Source organism: Panthera onca, chromosome A1 (assembly GCF_046562875.1).
Source record: "Panthera onca isolate mPanOnc1 chromosome A1, mPanOnc1 haplotype 2, whole genome shotgun sequence".
In the NCBI taxonomy this organism is placed as follows: Eukaryota; Metazoa; Chordata; class Mammalia; order Carnivora; family Felidae; genus Panthera; species Panthera onca.
Window position 1 is genome coordinate 120,416,741 of NC_138339.1, and position 23,697 is coordinate 120,440,437.

At 42.6% G+C, this 23,697-nt stretch overlaps 1 protein-coding gene across 7 annotated transcripts in view; it reads right to left on the reverse strand.

The window, feature by feature from the left end:
- ARHGAP26 (Rho GTPase activating protein 26) overlaps positions 1-23,697 on the reverse strand; it is a 423,991-nt gene that overhangs the window by 12,531 nt on the left and 387,763 nt on the right. For 3 of the 7 annotated variants that reach the window (XM_060635852.3, XM_078450032.2, XM_078450034.2), the window contains exons 21-22: positions 7,564-7,839; positions 1,765-1,856 (exon numbers count right to left, since the gene is read on the reverse strand). In XM_060635852.3, the coding sequence (XP_060491835.1) occupies positions 1,765-1,856; positions 7,564-7,839 (368 nt within the window). Of the gene's footprint in view, positions 1-1,764; positions 1,857-7,563; positions 7,840-23,697 lie in introns of those variants that run through there. The other 4 variants (XM_060635853.3, XM_060635855.3, XM_060635857.3 and 1 more) reach the window with 4 other exon arrangements.

Below are 23,697 nucleotides of genomic sequence, written 5' to 3' on the forward strand. Positions count from 1 at the left end.
CTGTCCCTACTGGCTCAGAAGGCCCAAGTGTGACCTCTGTGGCCTGTTCCCCAGTCGGTCCCCCATGCCTGATTATTATCTCTGCCACGGTGAATGCAGGGGCTGGGCACACAGAGGGGGCAGTCCCTTCGTGTGTGAATGCCATCAAGGATGTCCCCAGGAGTCCATCTCTGCTCTGGCTTAGAATGTGAGGCTGGTAAAGACAGCCACGACTCAGAGAGTCAAGGTGTAGTGCCTACTGCCCAGCCAAGAGCCAGGCCTGGGTCATATCAGGGAAAAAGGTAAACACGTCACTGTGAACTGTCAGAACAGCAGGCTCTTTACCTAGGACAGGTGAAACGATGACAATCATCCTACTAACAGTGTTGAATGCTTAATATGTGTTGAGTACTAAATATATGATGTGTGCACCACTCCACTCTTCCCTGCAACCGTCTGTTACCCTGGTATGACAGAAGTGAGGCACAGAGAGGCTGTCACTGCTTCAGGTCACAGAGGCACAAACCAGGACTTGTGCTTTGGTGGCCTGAATCTAGCTCAGGCTCGCCAGTGCTACGTGGGGGCCTTGGCTGCCCTGTATTTCTAGGTCTCAGGCAGGTGGCAGGAGGTGTGATCTAGGCCAACGTGAGGCACTCAGCCCTGAAGGGGAGTGCTTGGGCAACCTGCACTCACTCAGCCTTGCTCAGGAAATTTGCCACCACCCCACCTGAAGTCAAGAAGGCACCCTTAGAAAATGTCCACTTCCTGAAATCAGGCAGCTGCTCTGGGCTCCTCCTTTGGGCAAAACAAACATACCCTTTCACCCAAGCATCCACAAAGACGAACCCTAAAGGAGAAGTTCATCTGGCAAAAATCTCAGCAATAACAGAGACTCTGGCTTTTTCCCAGAAACATGATTTTCTCTTCGGTAAATGGTTATGACAAGTTATGGCATCAATACTCACTTAAAAAAAAAATACTGCCTTTTTCTTGGTTTAGGGAGGAAAACAAACAAAAAGAACCAGGAAAAGGTTCATCGAGTAAGTACTAGTTCCCAGTTCTACGGTGCAGGTGCCACGAATCCAGTTTCACACCAGGACACCTGAGGAGGACAGCTGGCAGTCTGCAGAGAGATGTGACTTAGGGAGTCCACTCTACACTTCCCAACAGTTCAGGGGAGGGCACGCAGGGCTGCAACAGGGCTCAATGACACAGAGGTCCCCGGGTACCCTGCCATCTCAGAGACGAGCCTCACCTCCTGTGGAGGGTGGATGCCACTGAACCCAATGAGAAATTCTGTACCTCAGTCTCTGCCCTGAGTTGACTACTTACAAGACTCCTATTCTCAGCTCTGTTACTTCTACCCTCTGTACAGCCCCCAGACTCTCAAAGTCACTGCCAAGTTGCTGGGCTGAGTCCTGTGCAGGTACAATCCACTTTTAACGTCCAAAACACTTCCATGAGGTTGCCTCAGTCAAAGCGAAGGCTTCAGCACACTGTCCTCTCTTGACAATGCCTCCGCAAGTCCTGCTGCTTCTCGCGTATTTTGTATTTTGGGAAGAGACCCCAGGGAGCATGCGCGCGCGCGCGCGCGCGCGCGCGCGCACACACACACACACACACACACACACACACACACACACACACACCCTTCTTTTCAGTCTTACTCATTCAATGAGACTGTCATTTTTTTTTAGGTAGGAACTTTGAAAACTGCAGTTATTTATTAGCTTCACCCCTCCCCCCGCCGCCGCCCAGATCTGTGCAAAGGGATGAGAAACTCACCATTGTCGAAGACTGTGCCTGCTGTGAACGAGAGTTCTGAGTCATGTTCAGCTTTGCAGGCATATAAGGCTTTTGCCTTCCGGAACGGTGTGCTGTGTGAAAACAGGAGTTTATTTAGCAGTATTTTTAAACTATCTGAAAGCCCCAGATATTTAATCTCTCTTCTTCCCCTTCCCTGCAAGCCACCTAGTTATCTCTTGTGGCAACAGCCTGACAAGACAGCCAGGTGGCAAAACATGAGGCGGAAGAGTTGCAAAGGTCACCAGAGAAAAATGAGAATTATTCAGAGAAAAGCTGTAAGCCCCGAGAAACCACACGCCTTGTGGGGTCACCTCTGTGCCACGTTAAAACTCTGCCTAGGTGTCAGGACACCTGAATGGTGGGAGTGCAGGCTGGGACCCATTTTTGGAGCAGGAGTAGTTTGGGAAAAGGGTGGTGGGGAAAGGGCTTCCTACTTGCTCTGGAGGACACTCCCAAAAGACCTTGTTGAAAATTGGCAATGCTCAGTGAGTCAAAAACCAGAAATTCTAACTAAGCCATTTTTCGGCTCTAGGCCATGGGCTGACATTCGCTCTCCCAGATGTTACTTATTTCTCTCATTGGGCTGGTGGAGCAGGATTCCAGAGGTGGAACTCCCCGACCCCCGGGGTAGGGCAGGGAACAGACAAGGTGTGTGTGTGAGCAGTTACGTGAACGTGTGTGGGGAGTATGGAGAGGAAGAAGGGGGAGGGAACATGACATATATACGTGCATCAAAGTCACCGGGAAGCTCTTAACAAATGCAGACATCTGGATTCTATACCAACCTGCAGATATAAATATAGTCATCAGTATTTTTGAAAAGCTCTTCAAGTGACTCTAGTGTGCAAGAGAGCTGAGAACCACGGTTCCAGAACAGGAGTTGGCAAACTCTTGCTGTAAATGGCCTAGCAGTAAATATTCCGGTCTTTGTGGGCTGTATGGTCTCTGTTGCAATTAGTCAGCTTTGCCTTGTGTCATAAAAACAGCCATGGACATTGTGTAAATGAATTCGTATGGCTGTGTTCCATCAAAATTTTACTTAGAAAAAACAGGTGGTAGGCTGGATTTCACTGAAGGGCCACGGATTCCTAATTCGTGTTCTGAAGAGTAAATTTTAAGAAGTGATAAATCCTATTACCACCTATCAATCTTTGCTTTGATATCCAGTAGTTCCAAATGATCAATGGACTTTTCAAGGGTCATAATAGAAATGACACTTAACAGTCAAAGTTAGCTCTTTATTTGCTAAAAGTAATCTCTTCTATCTCTAAGACCTCTGAAGAAGCACATTTAGGGGCTCCGGGGCAGAATAACAAAAGAACAAGTAGGTCCTCTGGGTTAAGCAACTATTCCAGGGATATAATATTTACTTTAGCTACATTTGACTAACAGAAAGCCTCCAGGAGTCAGTGGAGCCAAACACCCTGGGGCACACTGATTTCTAGTGGCCAAATGAGGTTTAGCTGAGGAAGGGCTGGTCTCAGGTAAGCCCAGACAACATCAGAAGAGGCAGAGGTCTTGGGTCATCACGGAATTGGTACTTCTGAGTCACCAAATCCATCCTCCCTTTGGAAAAGAGGAGCCATGGATGGATGGACACCTACACTAGGACCAGGCATCTAGAACTTCTAGTCTTGGCTCCATGAAAACTGAAGGAGATAGCTTAAAAGGTGTGTTGTGCACAAGGATCAGAATAAATGAGTATCCAGAATTTGTTGCTAGGCACAGTTTACTGTTCTTCTTCCTAGCCTTCTAGTAGCCCAGAGATGGCAGCCAGGTGGGAGAAAATTGGGAAATGGGGAGAAAATGAAGTGGGTCTATGTGGGATGAAGGAAAGAAGAGCCATCATAATTCATTAGTTTCAACTGGAAAACAGCTCTTCTGGGATAATTGTCATTAAAGTCAGAATGGAGTCTGGACAAGGGGCATCTTCTGTGATCTAAGTGAACCAAGTATGCATATTGTCAGCAAGGGCCAAACATCCATTGTGCAACTTTCCATGGAGGGGAAAAATGTTTGTTTTGGTCTTTGTTTTTGAGGCAGTGGGAGCTGAGAGGAGGAGTTGCCTGGTTGTAGAAAGTGATAAAACAGCCCAAACCCCATACTGGCAGGCAAGGAGAGCCAGGGAAGTGGAAGGAGATTCCGGTTGACATTAGCCAGAGTCACTATCCCTTAAGGACAGCGCAACAGGAGGTGGGTGAAGAACAGAGACTGGGGGCAAGAAAATCAAAGGCGAGGGAAAGATCATCTGAGGCAAGGCTCTTCCAGGGGATTCTCATAGAAGTTACTTATTAACTTCATTAAATAAAGGGAATGGGACAAAATGGGCAAACCAGGGAAGCCAACTGGGGTAATCTGGCAGAAGAGAGCAGAGGAAATGGTGTCAGGTGCTGAAGATTATTATTCAAAAGGAATAAATTTTCCACTAATGTTAAGCTTTGGGAACTGAATAAAGTGACAATGCAATAACCCATTAAAAATAAAAACAAAGATCAAGAAAGGGCCTTGCTTTTTTCTGAGATTAACAGTTGACTGACCATTTAGGAGAGGGTCTTTTCTTCTGAGATGTCCTCCCACTGCTGTCCCCGGGACTAGGGCCACCAAATAAAGGATAAGACACCCAGTTAAAAAACAACTTCAGATCAGTGGGAAATGCTCTTTTTAGCCTAAGTATGTCCCAAATAGTACATGGGACATACTTATCATAAGACACAGCATTTGCTGTTTATCTATAATTCAAACATAATTGGATATTCTGTATTTTCATTTTATTTGCAAAACATTTGCCAAATCTGGCATCTCTATCAGGGGGCAACTCTTATCTTTTTAAAAGTTGGTCAGCCCAACCAGTCCAGTGTCCTATGCCATATTCACTGTCAAAAGCCCCAGCAGTTTGCTTTAGGTAGAGTTCCTACCAAAACAGATCCAGTTGGCAGGAGGTTGTGTTTGTAGGCTTTGGCTCTAACTAAAAAAATAAAAACTCCCCACCAAGCACCTTTGGCTCTTGAGTTCCCTGTTCCCTGCGGTGCATCTCAACATTGGACACAGAGAGCCTGAGGTGTGTTCAGCTGCTCCTGTAACAGCGCCCTTCAGACCTCAGCTGGCCTTCAAGGGCATGAACAAGTTTGGAACCTTCTGCTAGTTCATTTTTAATTTTCGCCTCTGAGCATGGCACAAGGCCAGGAAAGCACTCAGAGGAGCTTCCCTCAAATGCCCTTGCAAACCTTGCAAAATGACAAGCCACTCTCCATCAGATGACACTACAGGGAGGTGGGACCAGCTAGACTGGCAGGATGCAATAGCTTGATCATTTAGGCACAACTGCCAGAGGCTACTGTGTAAGTGGAAGTTATGGTTTAGGCACTAGAGATTTTGTAGGGGTGACAGGAAAGGGAAGTGTGAAGGGAATATGCCTCCAGTACCCTTCCTCTGCTGTGCTGTCAAAGGCCTCTTCCTTCCTGAGCTTCAAATTATATGCCTGGTGGAGGGGAGAGGGAGCCACTTCCAGAGGAGACATTGAAGAGAAGTTCATGGGACCACTTATTACATCTAATTAAGTAGTTATTTTCCAAGGGAAGGAAATCTGAAGCTTCACACTATGGAGGTGGGTGTGGGGGAAAGGCCCCAATGGACCTGAATGATAGGTGTACACCCCCATTTCTTGGCTGCATACCGCAATGGCAACTAAAGGATTTCAACCCTCTTGGCTAGTTCTGATGGGCTAGCTCCCAGTAGGGTCTCTATCAGTGCTCACCTCGGCACACATACTTAGCTCAGTGCCAGTCAATTCCAAGCCCTAGTCGGCCTTTCCTCTTTCAAAATGGCAGCTTCCTCAAGTGTTGTGGATTAAGATTGTCCAGATGGTGCTACTTTAATGGTGGCCAGAGTGGGCAGTGCTGAATAACCATGACCCCAAACACATCATGGTAGCAGATCCTATTGCCAATCTTGAAATACTTTGGGAGATGGAGAGGATTAGCTAAAGAAAAATACCTGGAAAATATGTTGGGTGATGGAAAGGAGTACAGAGGAACAGATATTGGACAGGCAACAGGCTGTTTCCCGAAACTCAGAGACACAAAAAGTAGACACTCCCAAAGTAGAGAATATGCCCACATTTTTAGCCAAATGATTCTATCATCCTGAGTCCCCCAGCCCATTCTGTTCAAAGGACCAATGTTTTCAAGGTTTTACTCCCCTTTGATCAAAACGAAGGAAGCATATTCTCCTAGTGACTGGGCCTATCCTATGAGTAGGGAGGCATATTGGAAGGTGACTGCCCCAGGTCTCTGTAGTTTGCTCTGGTTCAGGTCTTCATGGAGCAATCAGGCATCTAACCAGAAAGGTTATATCCATGCCATATCTCGTGTCCTAGAAAGTTAATGTCTCCCCAAGCGCCCAGAATATGTCTAAGAAATAATGAGGAAATAACTTAAGTTTCAGGAAAATATGATCTGAGTTTTAACCTTATTCCCAGGGTGAGGGTAAAAGAGTATATGGAAAAGCTATCTTTCCCACCTTCCAGTGCAAAGCTAGATAGAAAACCAAGAACAGCAGGCCAGGCTCCGGGGCTGGGAGTCGCATGGAACCTTAGGTTTGGGGGCACCCGTATGTTTGGAGGAAAGAGTGCTGGGTTGAGGACAAGAAGTCCTCTGGATGGGTGCTCATCCAGTCATGTGACTACGTAGTCACCTCCCTGTGCCTTAGTTTTCTTTCTCTGTAAGAGGTTTCAGGCCATTTCTCCTTCCATCCTCAGATGGGGATAGCATGAAATAATAGATTGGCAAGTACATGGAGGAAAATAAATATATACATCTGTATATATAAATAGCATGGGTTTTCTTTTTTTTTTTTTTAAGTGAGGCTAAGTGTTGTCAATTGTTTAAGCCTCTCTGCTGGACCCACTCCTCCAGGAAAAAACCAGATATGAGAAAAAAGATGGACAAGAAAATACCGCTAAGGCTCCAAATGCTTATGACGCTACGTAAGTAGGCTCTACATTTTGGTTGTCTGCAACCAGAGACTAAGTTTGAGAGAATATAGGCTTAGGATCTACATATCAGAGAGATCCTACAGGATCTTTATTCACTGATTCTTTTCCTGGATTTAAATAGCTTCTTTTCTCTAGAGAAGTATAAAGAAGTCTGGATATTCTCAAACCAGGGAAGAGGAACTAGATCAACCCTCAGAAAGAGGTATTGCCTCTTCCCATGAACACTAAGGGTCCATGAGGCATGGAGATCCGAGCAGGCTGGGAGAATGCAGAGGGCAAGAGGCAGCCCTCGACGATTTAAAGAGCAATCACTTCCCATCTCCATCCTTTACTCTGTGTTACCTGCGTCTCTCTCCCACTTCTCTGGTCTCAGCAGCTAGGTATCACTGCTCATGGCCAATGGTCTAACCCCACAAATAAAAGTTGCCTTATGCTACCCGATAAACATAAGGGAAGAAAAGGCCAGTAAGTGCCTCAGCACTGTTCCCTCTGGTATTATCTTATACCAAAGCACAGAGAGCCCATGATTCTGAGAACCATCCAAACAGGAGCCCGTTGAGGAGGCACTCTTTCCCCAAACTCCAGGCATCACGGATTAATTCAGAAACTGGAGGAAGGGTTCAGAAAGGCGTGGAAAATGCCATGCTGGTTCATGCACATGGTCCCTCCCAGCTTCAGTCTCTTAGGCTGGAATCAGAGGAGGGTAGAGGCTAGTCCCCCCCCACCACTGTCCCTGACCGGCTTTGGATAAACAGGAATGGATTGGTCATCATCCGTGATTTTACCTGGAGTCTTCACGAACCGCTTCTTCTGGCCTGTCAAAAAGCAAGTGCAGGTTTGGATGGCGGGGAACAAAGTTGACGAGGAGGCTGAACACTGCATGAAGAGAGGACCAAGCCAATGAGAGAACAACGGCAGCAACAGAAAACCAAACAAACCCTGCAACAGACCTGATGGGGGATGAGTCGCTGGACGTGGATGAGGTGGGCATAGGGCTGGATGGCGCCGAGAACATGGGCCAAGATGGCGAGAGGGGTGAAGTTGGGCTTGGATTCGGGGGGCTGCAAGACAGAACAACCAGAAAACTTGTCAGCACACAGGGAAACCACAATGGGAGCACGAGGTTCATGGGAGGCCAAATGATGGGGAGCTGGAGCAGAAGAGGGGCACCGAAGCCCAGGCTGTGTCATCAGCGCCAAGTCACAGGTCTCCAGACCTCTGCATCTTCCAAGCAGCGGCTCTTCTGCCGTTCCTTGGAGCATTACTGTGTCTCTCTGACCTGCAGAAATTCTTTCTAGGTCACAGGAGCATCTTCAGTGGTGTCCACTGTGCCCTTGCCCCCTGGTGGAAGACGCCCTGGGCCCACGTACGTGAGCTCCCACTCAGACCCTAGCACCAGCCTGTCTGGGGCGGGGCAAGCTTCTCAGAGGCCTTCAGCCTCCACTGCTATGTGAGTGGTTTTAAAGTTGTGGCTCAGCAAAAATGACCATTTTTCTGGGCCACACGGGCCATTCAGCCAGGAAACAATTTCCTGTTTACATTTTTTAACTAAATGGGCTGTGTGCCACCAGAGACTTGGAAATCCACTGCATCAGAAAAACGATAGCACATGGAAGACGGGTCTGGACACACACCTCTCAGGAGAGGACATGTGATTTTAGGCAGCTCTGCAGTCCCCCTGGGGTTTGCTTTCCAGGCGTGCTCTCTCTTTTCATGGATTTTGGGAATTTTGATGCTCTAAGAAAAAGCCCCAGAAGGAAGGCAATGAAAACCTAAGGAACTGAAACCTTCAATCTGTCATTTTGTTCTTCGATGGGCAGCTGATCAAAAGCTTGGAGAGGAAATATTAAAATTACTAAAATACAGTTTGTGGATTTTAACTGGTCATGCTAGCTAGCCCTTTGACTTATTTCCACAAATTACACAAACAAACAAACAAACACACAGCTTTAGCAACTCTGTAAAATCGCATTAAGTCACAGAGAGCGCAAAGAGCAATGACTGAGAAAACAATGTGGAGACCACCCAGCCACAACACCACCTGCAGTAATGAGCCTCAGCCAATTGTTGGAATGTTCAGTCCAAGCACTTCAGAGAGGTGAAAATGACAGCAATCCAATTCCACTGGAACAGACTTTCTAAACATAGTGAGATTTAGCAAGAATGCATAAATGTCCTACTTAATGGGCCATTCTCAATTTAGACATGTGGCCCAATAATGGTCCTAAGTGCCTAGGGCTGCAACATACATTCTCATGGAAATACACAGTAAAAATTCATCACATGAGCTCACCAGAAATCCACAGACTCCTTGAATGAAACATTTATTTGATGCCATGATATGCATTATATTTCTAGAATATAAATTCCCCAAGGGCAGGGATTTTTGTCCATTTTATTTACTGTTCTACCTCCAATGCCTAAAATAGTGCCTGTAAGTATTCAAGAAATAATTACTGAGTGAGTACATTAATAAATCTCATTTAACTTACTCAACAAGCCAAGAGGCACAATACAATTCCTATTTTACAGATGTGGAAACTTGGGCCAATTTGAGGCTTGCCTGTAAGTGACAGGGCTGAGGTTCAGACCCCAATCCTCTGGCTTTAAGCCCTGGGTTCTGGCCACCACAGTGTACTGCCTCTGGGGTAGCAGGACTTACTATGTTCCTTTATGCTATGCCAAGCTTCTTTATAGACCCAGCCATAGCACTAGAAGCCTTCTTAACCACTGATTTATGAGTTTCCTTTAGATGCCTGCCACATTTGCAAAGGAAAATGGAAATGGAGCAACAGATTCAATAAGACTCAACACATTGTAAATTCCCCAATTCTGCCTCCAGTCTTCTCTTTGGTAGATTCACATAGCAGATGGAATTCATATAATGCAAGAGATTAAATTTGAAGAGTATGGCTTGTTTCTCTTTTTCTCAATTAATCCGGCAAAAACAAGTTACTGAGCACACAGCACAATCAAATACAGCAAATGGAATACAACTTAGCACCTGCCAAGGTCCTTAACTTCAAGAGTTCACGATGTATTTGACAAGATGGGATAGGCTTAAAAACAACTCTACTATAACACAGTAAGATTTGTCAGCTGAGGGATAAGTTACTATCTTGTCAGTTTAATACCTGTTCCCACTTCACTCTGTCTTGAGTCCTGGGAAAAAGTGTGGCCTCCTTTTGACTGTCTAGTCCTCACTTTCTTCTATAGTTACAGCTGGTAAGTAAGCAAGGCCTTGCCTTCTCAGGCCTCTCCCCACAACACTCCTCCCTCAGTAATGACCTAGTAGGCAAGGCCTGGCCATGACTTCTAAACTGCAACCAAACCCAGGAACCCGAGCTCTGACCAGGAACAATTTGCAGGTTCAAGAGAGCAAGCAGCCCAGGCCCAGAGGCCTGCACTCATCTGTTCTCTGGTTAGTGGTCAGCACAGGATAATTAAAAAGTTCTTAAGACTTTTTTGTTTTCTTTTTTTGTTTTCAGTGGCTTTTATATGGAGGAAACACCTCCAGCTTCCTATCTCATTTGTACAAGAATTATGCCTTTGGCTAAAGGCATCGTTAGGGACATACTCTATGAACACAATGTGGGTTCTGAATGTTTTTTCACATCCTTGCATATCCAAGTGGTTCTTGGCCAGTAGTACATGGCTGAAATTATCTGGGGGTGTGGCTGGAATGCAGGGTGTTTGAAACCATTACAAGAACTTACTCTTCAATCCCCCTGTCAATTACTGTAGTACAGACTACCATTTTTACAGCTAACAGAATTTCATTTGTTTGCTTCTGTTTTACTCATAGCAACATTTATTTATTTGCTATAAAATGACCACAATTTAAAATTTATGACTACTGTATTTTAGCATAACAATAGAATGCACACTCCATAGTACTCTGATTTTTTAAACTACTGATGGAATTATGCTGTTTGCTTAGTGTTTCAGAATCATGTCAATAAAACTCATGATCTCAACAATGCTATAGAACATTTATTTATGTATATATATAGAATGATGGATGCCGGGGCACCTGAGTGGCTCAGTCAGCTAAGCATCCAACTTTGACTCAGGTCATGATCTGCGGTTTGTGAGTTCGAGCCCTGCATCAGTCTCTGGGCTGACCCCTCAGAGCCTGGAACCTGTTTCGGATTCTGTGTCTCCCTCTCTCTCTGCCCCTCCCCCACTCACTCTGTCTCTCTCTCTCTCTGTCTCTCTCTCAAAAATCAACATTAAAAAATTTTATATAATGATGGATGCCTATAGCAAAAGGATATCAATAATATATAAGTATTCCTCCAAGAAGCAGACAGCACATTGATATTTTAGTTGTGAGACATCTCAGAGAACATATACATGGGAAATACGATGCCCAGAGATAATGATAATGGCCAAGACTTTATGCATAATCGTACATACCCCTTTCACTGCACAAGTGTCTGGCTACATTTACTGAAAAATGACAACAGCAGGCAAAAAATCTCACCCCTAAAAAACCTAAACAAAACACACAAACAACAAATGGTCAGTTTTGCTATTGGCTCTGAAGCTTCTATGAAATTCTCACTTTTCCCACTGAGGCCAAAAATAACAAATTACTGACATTAGGATAGGAGAAAATAATTTTACAACTACAATCTTAGCAGGTGAGTCCCTAAGTCCTCTCTATTACCCTCACAGTCAAGCTGGGAGTATCTGCACATTTTTCACTCCTGGGGTTCCCTCCATTAAGGCCCAACTGTAGCAATGACAAGAGCTGAAACTTTAGCTTGGAAGGAACATTTGCTGGTCTAGTTTGGATTAAACCTTCTGGAAGGCTTGCATCGGCTTTAGTTAGCTGGTCCACGGTGTCCTCAAAAGGAGTCACAGAGTCCCAGTAAGTCCTGTTGACACTCACTGGACAGTGAAGAAAGAACAGATTAGGAAGATAAGGCTCAAAGGCCTGGCAGCATGTTGGGTTGTGGCAGGTAGTTCAAGTCCACTGTGTGGCATTATCATCAGCTTGACACCCTCCAGTGGTGACTCACTTGAATGATGGAACGTCTGGTGTACCAGCCAGGGCATGCTTGCCTAGTGACTATGGACAGGGCTGCTCCCAATGTCATTATGGATGTGGCAGACCCAGTCGGGTCTCTACTCTATGGCTATTAAAACCCGAACCAGTACACGAAGAGCAGTAAGCTGACCATTCAGAAGAAAATGATCTTTTTAAAATTCTGATACTCAAAATCACAGATGGCCTTGTAGAAAATTGGCCAACACCAAAGAGCAAGAAAAAGCAATAAAATCGTAATTTGTACCACTAACAGTCACCGTTACTATCTTGGCATATCTCCTTATTTTGGCGGGAGTGGGGGGGGGGGTGGAATACTACTACACACATAGTAGCCTGTTGTTGTTTTTTCACTTAATAAAACATTTTTGAATGTCATTAAATAGCCTTTGCTATCATATTCTTAAAATGGCTACAGACTATTCTCTTGTATGGTATACCCTGATTTATGCAACCTTTCCTTATTGTGTATATTCAGATCATTATCCCCCTATAGCTATTATAAATAGTAGTGCAACTTACATCCTTGTTGAGGATCATTGACTGTATTTGTTTCCTTAGCATAAATTCTTGGAAGTTAAATTAGTGGGTCAAAGGCTAGAAGTCTTTTTTTAAGGGTCTTGATACAACCTAGCAAATAGCTTTGGAGAAGAGTTCTGCTGAATTGCATTCTCACCAATAGTGCATGGAGGGGATGCCCCTTCCCTCTCACCATTGCCCCACCAACATGGAGCATCATCATTAAAAAAAATTAGATAGCCTTTTTTTCCCCCCATTTGGAAAAGGTTACCTTGGGCTCTCTTCTTTCCTAGTATTTCCAGGGACCTTAAAAATGAATACAATTCCCTCCTCTTGTTCCATCTGGAAGCAATGTTTAACTTTCCAAAGGGCATTCTGCCAAGAAGGCAGTGTAGGGAAGGACACAGGCAGATAGAGAAGTGAAACCTGAGAAGTTAGAGCCCTGGTCACATGGTGTGGCTCATCGTAGAAACACTGGGAGTGGTGGACGGTCAGCCTGTCCCAGAACTCTCTAAGACAGGACTAGATGTACACAAGAGTATCCAGACAGTCTTCTGCCAGGTGTACTATGAAGAAGTCAAAACAATGGCATCTGCTCCTCTCTGCCAGGCACTGGATTGTGATCTACAGCCCTGGTTCCCAGTCAAGGATCTCGGGCCTGGGTGACGTCCGTGAGATCACTGGCCCAGGGCTGACTTTCATATGCCATCACCCCTCCCTTCCCAGTTAGGTCTAGAATAGGAAGGTTCTATTAAATCCAAGGGGGACTCCTTGTCTTCCCTTCCCGCCACTCTTCCTCCTATAATGAGAAGAGAAAATTCCATGGAAACCTGTAAAATCCTATTTAATCTAATCCCAAATCAGTGAGTTCTTCTTCCTTGGAAAATATTCCCTTATGTCTTGATTTAAGGCACCATAAAAAAAAAAAAAAAAAAAAAAGAAGGAAAATCAAATGTTAGTCAAGAAGAGAGGGCCAAAAGGAATACTGAGAAACTGGATAGTGAATTACAGCAAGAGACACAAAAATGATTTTCATTTGTAAAAAATTGACTACATATTCTTTTATGTCTGCTGAAGCTTTTACAACACAGAAATCCTACATACGTCCCAACCTCCTGAATTTTTTCAGTATGTGCTTCACAACCTAACAAGAGGAAAATGCCACATGCCCCGGAGTCGCACCATTCTGTATTCTTTTGACTTTTACCAGCATGCCTAGTGTTTACAGATTCTTGCCCTCAGCTAATACATTTTAATGTACATCTTTGTTCCGGCAATGACAGAGTCCTGATTCTTATTTTAAATGAGACAAAATGGTGCAATTCCCTTAAGGCCTTAGAAATTATAGGCAATTACTTTTCAAATAGTTCTTAAATAATTTTCTTTTAAAATAGTTCAACTTATCTACAGTGTAGTGGTTCTGTTTATTGGCTTTCAAAAACATTTCTGAAGTATACATTCCAAGCAGATTTTAAACTCAGATGGAGTGTGGTGGAATGGCAAATAATTCCATGATTTAAACAAAATTCATAATCTTAGGATAGGGCATCTGTCATCCTGAAGGTTCTCCAAGTCAATAATTTGAAATGTTTCATGTAGAATAATACAGAAATATGAGGTAGATGGGAAAACTCTGGATTGGAAGTAAAGATGTCTGGACAAAGGTCCCAGTTCAATTGCTCAATGGACAGTAAAAAATCTCAAGGGACAGGATGAGCAAGGACAGTTAAAAGCACCAAATGTCTTCACGGTGCTCTATGGTACACAATACTGGATGAGCATAGCATTCTTTTCTGTTAAACCTGAGTGCAGCCCTACAGGCTTTTTCGATACCACATTTCAGGTGCATAAAAATTGGTTCTTATACATTTACTCTCTTTCAACTAGAAAAAAGGTCACAATTTATGAAGTTATTTGTAAAGGAAGGTTGAAGCATTTGGGGGCACTACCAAGAATGTACAGTATATGGTAACATGTGCTGTTTCAAAAGATTTAAATAGTTGTCAAGAAATCTCCAAACCTCCTGACTATCTTAAATTGAGTGCGTACAATTGCCATTCTCTATATAATGAAGACATTCCCAAAGCAAATGTATTCTTTTAAAAAGGGAAGGAAACCAACAGTACTGCCAGGTTCAATCTTCTACTGTCCTGAGGCATAACTTACGGCCACCATTCTAATGCTAGGGAAGTTCAAACACTCTTCTTAAAAGAAATCTGCAAGCAAGAAACTTTACCTCAGGGCATTGAGAATGGGAAACTAGGTACACAGGCAGGGATTTGACATTCACTTTTTTATTTTATTTATAGTGTTTTAATTTTTTTTATCATGAGTCTGTATTATTTTGTATTAGTGGAAAGCACTCATCATTAAATGATGTTGGTTTAAATGGGTATCTATATGGAAAAAGTAACACTTAACTTCTCCTTCATATCATACCTAACAAATAAATGATTTCTAGGCAGATTATAGATCTGAATGCTCAAGGCAAACAATAAAGGAATAACTGGGAACGTGAGGTCGGAACGTTATCCAACAGGGCATAAAAAGCACTAATCTTAAGGAAAACACATATATATCTGACTACATTAAAATTAATAAATTTTATTTATCAAAAGACAACATTAAAAGAGAGTAAAAAGACAGCCTACAATATATAAATAGAGCAGTCATAACCAGACTATACAAAGAACTCCTAATGATCAGAAGGAAAAAGACAGACAACCAAGTAGGAGATGGGCAAGCAACTTGAACAGGGACTTAAGAAGAGAAAATGCAAAAGAACAAGTAAGTGCTTAACCTTGCTGTAGTACAGGAAATGTAGATTAAAACCATAAAGAAGTAGTTCTGCGCAAATAACAGAATGACTAAACAGCTAACATCAAAATGCTGAAAATGCCAAGTGTTTGCAAGATGTGCAATGTCAGAACTCTACTACTTTGCTGGAGGAGGGATGTCAATTGCTATGCCAATTTTGTACAGTTTGACTTCATCTGGCAAAGGTGAAGATATCATTCTCTATGATTCAGCAGTTCCATTCCCAGACATACACTCTCAAGCATGGTGCACACATGTGTCTCAGAAGAGATACATACAAATGTATACAGCAAATTATTTATAAAAGCAAAAACAGGAAACCCAGAAGTTCAGTAAAAGAAGAATGGAGAAATAATTTTAGTATGTTAATACAATGGTAAACTCTACTATAATGAAAATAAATAATGACTAATTTTAATAAAGTAGGGACTCTTAAAACCACTGAACAAAGGAAGCCAGCTTAATAAAACAAAATATTATATTTTATGGATGCATACAGTTGATCATTACTTGTAGATTCTGTGTTTGTGAATTCACTTACTTGCTAAAATGTATTTGTAACCTCAGAATCAATATTCATGGTTTTTTCATGGTCGCTTGTGGACACATGCAGAGCAACCAAAGACTTGGGTCACTCTGAAGCATCTAATTTGCACAACGCCATCTGAGGTGGAAGAAAGGGATGGTCTGGCCTTCTTGTTTCAGTCCTCCAGAGTTTCTAAGGACAAGAAGATGTGCCTTATGGAGAAAACATGTATTTAATAAGCTTTGTTTAGGCATGATTTACAGTGCTGTTGGTCATGAATTCAACGGTAATCAATCAACAATAATAGTAATAAGGTATACTAATTAGTTGACAAAAATATGGTAACTAGAGACTCAGAGGAGCCTAACCCTGTACTTCCCCAACTAGCAGTATCCCCAGTGGTTCAGTATTTGCTAACTCAGTGTTTGTATTGACTTTATTTGAACATAGCTACTGGACATAGCAAGACTCTGTATTTAAGAGATAAAAATATAAATAAAAACATGGAGATGATTACTGTAAACATCCAATTAGTGGTTCCTTTTGCTGTGGGGAGAGGGAAAGAGAAAGCAAGAGATGCAGACAACTCTGGGGTCTTGGCAGGATTGTACTTTTTTTTTTAAATTTTTAAACGTTTATTCATTTTTGAGAGACAGAGCACGAGTGGGAGAGGGGCAGAAAGAGAGGGAGACACAGAATCTGAAGCAGGCTCCAGACTGAGCTGTCAGCACAGAGCCCGACGTGGGGTTCAATCTCATGACACAAGATCATGACCTGAGCCAAAGTTGGATGCTTACCCGACTGAGCCACCCAGGCACCCATAGAATTGTACTTCTTAACCTCGGTGGTGGTTATGTGGGTGTTTGCTAAATGATAATTTGTTAAGCTGTACAATCACATTTCATGCACTTTTTTATAATAAAAAACGTGTGCAAACCAATCTTAAAACATACTCACAGACAGTAAGTATATCAACATTCTCTGGGTGATGAGGATAAAGGTAATTTTTATTTTGGGGGCTTTCAAAATACCTCCCACGTTTCCTATAATTAAAAGGTAACGTTTATAACCAAAAACCAAAGATCACTAGTAAAAATAATCTCCCTAATCATACAAATGGCTACATTTAATCTCTGGAGGAGGGATGTTTCATAGAGGTAAAATGACAGTTCCATCCTTTTTGCACCAATCTGTGGTTTGGGTTGCATAATGCAGTTGGCAGCTCCCAACTATTGGGCTGTTTCTCTTCTTTTTCAGTCAAATACAATCAGTGCGTATTTACTAAGCACCCTCCATAGGCAAGAACTAATTTTTCCATCCTGCTCTCCTCATTGAGAAATGACGTTGACTCCTCCAGGGACATTTTTATTTTGGTAAAGTTATTACAGTAAATCAGTGGTGTCTTCCTTTCACCCGGGCATGGGGAAGTGGAATAGGACATTGTCCAGTGTCACATTCTGAGTAAGCTGGAAAACATGTTAACAACACTGGCTGAAAGTCACTGGCCATGTCGCATGCTTTTCTATATGGTCTACTTTTAGGGAATATTTCCTGTTTGGACTAGAGGGAGAAAGAGAAGAGAAAAGGATTTACTAAGAATCTAAATGTCCACCGCTGAAAACAAGGGAGGGTCCAAAATTAGCAGTGGTGGCCCAGGATACTTCAGCTTAAAAGTAACCCTGGGGAAAGGAGATTCCTTGAATAAGAAAGCCAACTTACCATGTTCCTAACTCTCAGCAGTAGAAAAAACACTTCGGCTAAGGATAATATTCAGGACGATTAAGTTAAACTCCTGCAAGCCTCCAAACCTTGGTCCAGATACACAAGAGGAATACGAGGCCTAGAGAGAAGCAGACACCAACTTCGGGGGAAAGGCCAACCGTCTGACTCTCCTTTTCTCCTCCCAAGCAAATAGCTGACTTCCCTCTAATTCTAGTGTTGATTCAATACTCTAAACACTTGCAAAACTGTTTCTGATTTGATTTCAATCCACTCAAACATCTTCTCTACTCCATTTGTATCTTCCATGCACAGCCTTGCACCTTCAGTGAGACCATGCATGAAACCTGCATTCTTGCCTGGACCATGTTCTGTTTCTACAAAGCCTGGCTCACGCTGAACAGTGAAGGAATACAATCTCACTAAGGCTGCACAGTGGTTTCTGCCCCTTGTTCATCTGGTGCTGAGGAGCTTATTGACTCGACTGGAAAAAACTTTAAATGATTTTCCAGCAAAGTCACCCTTTCCAGTGGAAAAAAAAGGTTTTAACATCTGTGAATAAAAACAAACTGAAGGAAAATGATTTTTATATTCTGCTCTAGTTCTTACATTCCAAAACGAAACACCCACTGAGCTGTCAATGAAAAGAGACACAGCAAAACACCATTAATTCTGATCTCACAAAATTAAAATGTAAATGTATATATATGTGTGTATGTGTGTGTGTATTTATTAAAAAATATGAGGCAGATCCAAATTACTTTGGACAATCTTTGGCAAATTTACAATGTAAACAAGATTTTCAACATAGGTATTTAACTTAAAAGGACCATTCTTGGTGATCATTTCAAAATGCACATCTGATCCTGTTATTTATCTGCTCAAAACACTTCAATATTTTCCCTTTCCTCTGAGGATGGAGACCAAAGCCATCTCACCTAGACTATGATAAGAATCTCTAGCCTGGTTTCTTTACCTTTTACCATTCCGGTCGGTTCCATGGCAGGTTTTAAGTACACAAATGTCCTGAGCACACGGGTCAATAAATATGTGTTGAATTTGGAATGAAGAGCAATTTCCTCCTCAAAAACTTCCAACTACCTACTGCAATAGAGTAAATTATTCACTCTGGTAGAGTGAAAGATGTAGTTACAGTCTACTCCTGGCCACTAGTTTTCCCACTCCCCTTCGTCTGTGCCACCCCAAGTGATCCAGGTGGAGCCAGTGTCCCACTGATTTCATCACAGGGGCAGGCATGTGATTGGGGCTGGCTGGAAACAGTGCCGCCCTTCATATGGCCACAGTGGCTGGGTCAAGGGTGGCCGTATAACTGATCACAGTTTTTCCTTGGGGTCTGACATACAAATGCTGTTTTTTTTCTGGAAGCAAAAGCTGAATGTATTGGCTTAGTGTGACCAGAGATCTTTTTTCCCATTACATGGCAAACATCTGTCGGCAAATGAAGTTTAAAAAAAAAAAGGCAGGAAGAAGAGCCAAGCAAAATAATAATTTGGGTTCCTGGGTCCAATTGTGCTCGAGGTTAGATCCACCCTGAGATTTCCTAAAATTGTAAGTTTTTAACTTCCACTTTTTCATTAAGCTAGTTAGGTTTCTGTCATTTGAAGGTCTTTCACAATAAAGCCCTGATGCTCTTCCTAATCTACCTTACTTGCCCTCATGCTCCCAGAGCTTTCCAGATGAGTAAGATTTTTCTTAAAGGGTCACATAATAAATATTGTAGACTCTGGACCAAGAGGCAAAATTGAGGGGATTAGGTAGTTACTTATGTAACCATGTAAAATATAACAGCTTAAAAACGTAAAAACCATTCTTGGGGCGCCTGGGTGGCTCAGTCGAGCGTCCGACTTCGGCTCAGGTCATGATCTCGCAGTCTGTGAGTTCGAGCCTCACGTCGGGCTCTGTGCTGACAGCTCAGAGCCTGGGGCCTGCTTCAGATTCTGTGTCTCCCTCTCTCTCTCTACCCCTCCCCTGCTCATGCTCTGTCTCTCTCTCTCTCTGTCAAAAATAAACATAAAATTTTTTTTTAAAAATGTAAAAACCATTCTTATCTCATGAACCAAAAAACAAAAACAAAACAAAAACAAAATCAACAGGCAGCTGGCTGGATGAGGCCCACCCATGGGTCTTAGTTCTCCAACTGGTGTTGTAGCCAAACTGGTTTATGTGTGCCATAAACTTGTGCTTTCAGCTTTCTATCACCATGATCTTTGCTGATGCTGTTTTTCCCTCCTGGAATGTCTCTTCCCTTGCCCCTAATCAATGCTTACCCACCATTCAAAGCCCATTTTCCATGTGAATTCCTACATGAGGCTTCTCTGGCATCATACTAAGTTCTGTATTTCTCCTCTGAATCCTCAAGAAGTAATATTTCCCTTCTGGTCTTGACCCTACCTTGCATGGTAGTTATGGCACACTATGAATGCTCCCTAAGTTTCTTTGGAATTGACAATATATAAAGGCTGCGTTAAATAAATAAATACTCCATAGAATCGAAGTACTTAGTGAAAAGAAAGGAAATATGGATCTACCAGAAGTCAAACATAAGACCTTGGTAGTCAGGGAAGCCAGGTATTTCTAAGTCAGAATTATCCGATACCATGTAAGTGGTTCTCAATCTCGTGTTGTCAGCACAGCTCTGCACATAGCCCCTTGTTTGCTTGCCTAGGATGGCTGCGCCTGACAAGTACGACCGAAGGGGGGTTTCACACATTCTGTTTCTGGTGGGGAGGGACACAGGCACACTGGTCTATGTTGATGGACTCCTGCGTTTCTGCATCAAACCTGATAAAACCTCAGGGGTGCCTGGGAGGCTTAGTTGGTTAAGTGTCCGACTCTTAGTTTCAGCTCAGGTCATGGTCTCATGGTTTGTGGGTTTGAGCCCCACATTGGGTTCGGTGCTGATAGCACAGAGCCTGCTTGTGATTCTCTCCCCCTACCCCCTCTGCCCCTTCCCTGCTTTCTCTCTCTGAAAATAAATAAATGCTCTTTAAGAAAAAAAGAAAGAGATGATAAAAACTCAACACTGCTAAAATGAAGAAAAAAGTTCAACCAGGCACCATTTAAAACTTTCAGGTATTTTCAGTGCCACAAGTCTCAAAGTTTGGTAATTTTTTTTCTTGGCTATATTTGCATTTCCTCTGTAAAACTGTAGCATATATTTTCCCAAGACCTATTTATTTAGTTATTCTGAAGAGTGAAATTAATTAACACAAAACTTGTATGTCCATTCCAGGCAAGGTTTTGATGGTTACTTAATATTTTTGTCTCTTACTTTTGACATCACTTGTCAAAACTATCGTCACCAACATGTCAACATTTACTCATTGTGTTTAGTATTCTTAGGTGAAGAGGATATAAAAAATAACTTTATCGAGGTATAATTTACATCATATCATGTTCACCCATTTTAAGCATACAACATTGATAGAGTTGAGTAGTTATCACCCATAATCTAGTTTTAAAATGTTTCTGTCAGCCCCAAAAGGTCCCTCCTGCCACTTGCACTGAAGCCGTGCTCACATTACCAGCCATAGGCAACCACTGATCTATTTTCTATCTCTAGAGATTTGCCTTTTCTGGACATGTCACAAAAGTGGCATCACACAATGTGTCACCTTTTGTGTCTGATTTATTTCTCTTTCTTCACCGGTTTATAGTGGACCAACAGCTTTCAAAGGGAAGGTGAAAATGAAGGTGGGGAAAAATGATGAGTTCTAACTGGCACTGAATACTTACTACGTATCAGTCATTCTGCCAATCTTTTCAGATGTATCATCTTAATTTTTCCAAACAACTGCAGGGATAGCTATTATTATTCCCATTTTTCAGGTGAGAAAACAGAAGATCATAAAGTTTAAGTATTTTTGCTGCTTAAAGCCAACTGGTTAGTATGTGAGAAGCTGGGATTTAAAACTGGACCTCTTAGGCTACACCATATGCCCTCTTTACAAAAACAAAACAAAAAATCTTAAAATCAAACCACGTGAGATTTTTTCCTTTAAAAATATGAGTTTCCAGGGGCACCTGGGTGCCTCAGTCAGTTAAAAGTCCATCTTCAGCTCAGGCCATGATCTCATGGTTTGTGACTTTGAGCCCCGCATTGGGCTCTGTGCTGACAGTTTAGAGCCTGGAGCCTGCTTCGGATTCTGCGTCTCCCTCTCTCTCTGCCCCTTCCCTGCTCGTGCTCTCTCTTTCTCTCTCAAAAATAAACATTCAAAAAAACTTTTAAAAAATATATGAGTTTCCAGATCATAGGAGAACTGAATGTATAGTTTATTGTGCCAGGTAAAAATGCTTTGAGGGCACCTAGAAGGAAAGGCTCGCTATGGTGAAGGTTCTCAGTGCATCCAGCCTCCATGGGGCACAGAACCTCCCTGCTGCGTGCCAGACACACTGCACCTGCTGCTCACGTAAACTGGAAGTGCCCTGCTTCTTGCAGCCTTGCTCATAATATGTGCTCCTGTCCTCAATCTATGAAGCCTTTTTGCTCTATTTAGAAAGCATGTGTTGGAAGACATGAAAAATAATATATATTTAAGGCTGTTTATGAGCAAGTTTCCTCAAAAAGCTTCAGAAGCTGGTCCACTTGTGCCATCTGTTAGAAGAGAAACCAGAAACCACCTGTCTGCCTGCTTGAGCTCTGCTCTTATCAAGGAAGTTGTAATTACCTCTTTGGTGAAGGATTTGAATCATTACAGTAAATCCCTTATTCAGCACATATTGTATTAGGAAGGCATTCTGACCCTAAAAACTAGGGCTTTGCTTCTCTCATCCTGCAAAGATGCAATACAACCTCATCTATATGGAGCCTAGCCGAGTGAGCTGTGCCTTGGCTTTGCTTATTACTCACAAGTAAATATTTACTGAGCAAATATCTACTGTGCACCTACTACATGGCTGATGCTGTTGCAAGCCCTGAGAAGGCAGTGGGAAGCACATGGAGTGAGTCTGCTACTCTCAAGCAGCTTACAGTGAAATACTGTGCACTGCAAGGCAGGGTGGGACAGCACAAGATGTGTGGGGAAAAGGTACCAAAGCTTCTAGATGCATTTTTTTTCTTATCCGTTCCTTGCAAGATTTGCATTTTATATATATTTTCTGATGCATGTAATATAACAATTAGGAAGGTGAGTATGTAATTTATAAATAAGTAAATAAAAATAATGAATACATATTGGAGGTATGCACGCCCCAAATATTTTTTCTGATTATGTGTTGATGGTTTTAGTGAGCAAAATAGTTTCTAGGAAACAGTGTTCCTGTGTGTGTAAGAGACAGTAAATAAGCCAACAAGCAAATAAGACATTTCAGCTGGTATGAAGAGCTATGAAGCTAATAAAAGTGAACGCAGTATACAGGCGAGCTCCCAGGGAAATGGTGGTGTGTGGGGGGGTGCGGATTGGGATTCTGTGTGGACAGGCCGCTTCTCTCAACATCTGAGGGGAGGCCTCCGCAAACAGAGAGTTGAGGGCTCGTTCTCTTCAACACAAGTACTTCTTTTTATTTTAACCATCTGGGATTCGAACAAAACCCAAGCCCCATTTCTTCCTAAATGCCCTCACAATCTCTCTGCCTGATAGGAAGGCTTTTTCCCAGAATTCTATGTGAACTTAATGGAAATGGTCCTATTTTAAAAGACAGAACTATCGAGAGAAGATCGGTAATCAATGTTGGCTGGGGCTGTAGCAGTTCCCAGTAGTGGCTGGTAACAGCAAAACATACTTTTCCTGCAAGAAATTGTTTCCTGGTACAGCTAAAAAGTCATTCTGTTTGGGGAAACAAATGTTCCCCTTTTCAACGAAGTCTCTATGTGCCCTAAAAAAAGTATGCGGCTTGTTCCTTGTTGGAAGAAAGGAATTATATAAGCTCCAAACAAACCAACAGCCTAGAGACTTCCTTTCCTTTGGGAGAGACGCCATGTCTTGATGGTGCTACAGGACCAAGCACGAGATGAGACACTCCGGGTTATCACATCTTCTTCGTTCAGGTCCTTCTGACGTTCACTATCTGAGGTAGAACACTTCTGAAGATGTAACCACTTTTTGTGCATATAGTTATATGAATCCACTTACAAAGTTATTTGTGGTATTAGTATTACAAGCCCATTCAGTTCCCTTTGGAAATCACCAATCTATGTTTTCAAACATACCCGCCTGAAACATGAAGGCAAGCCTTCCATGATGCCCACACCAAATCTGCATCAGTTCTTGCAGAAATGACACATTGAGTACACTTAAACTTTCTGTCATTCTCCCAGAAAACTAT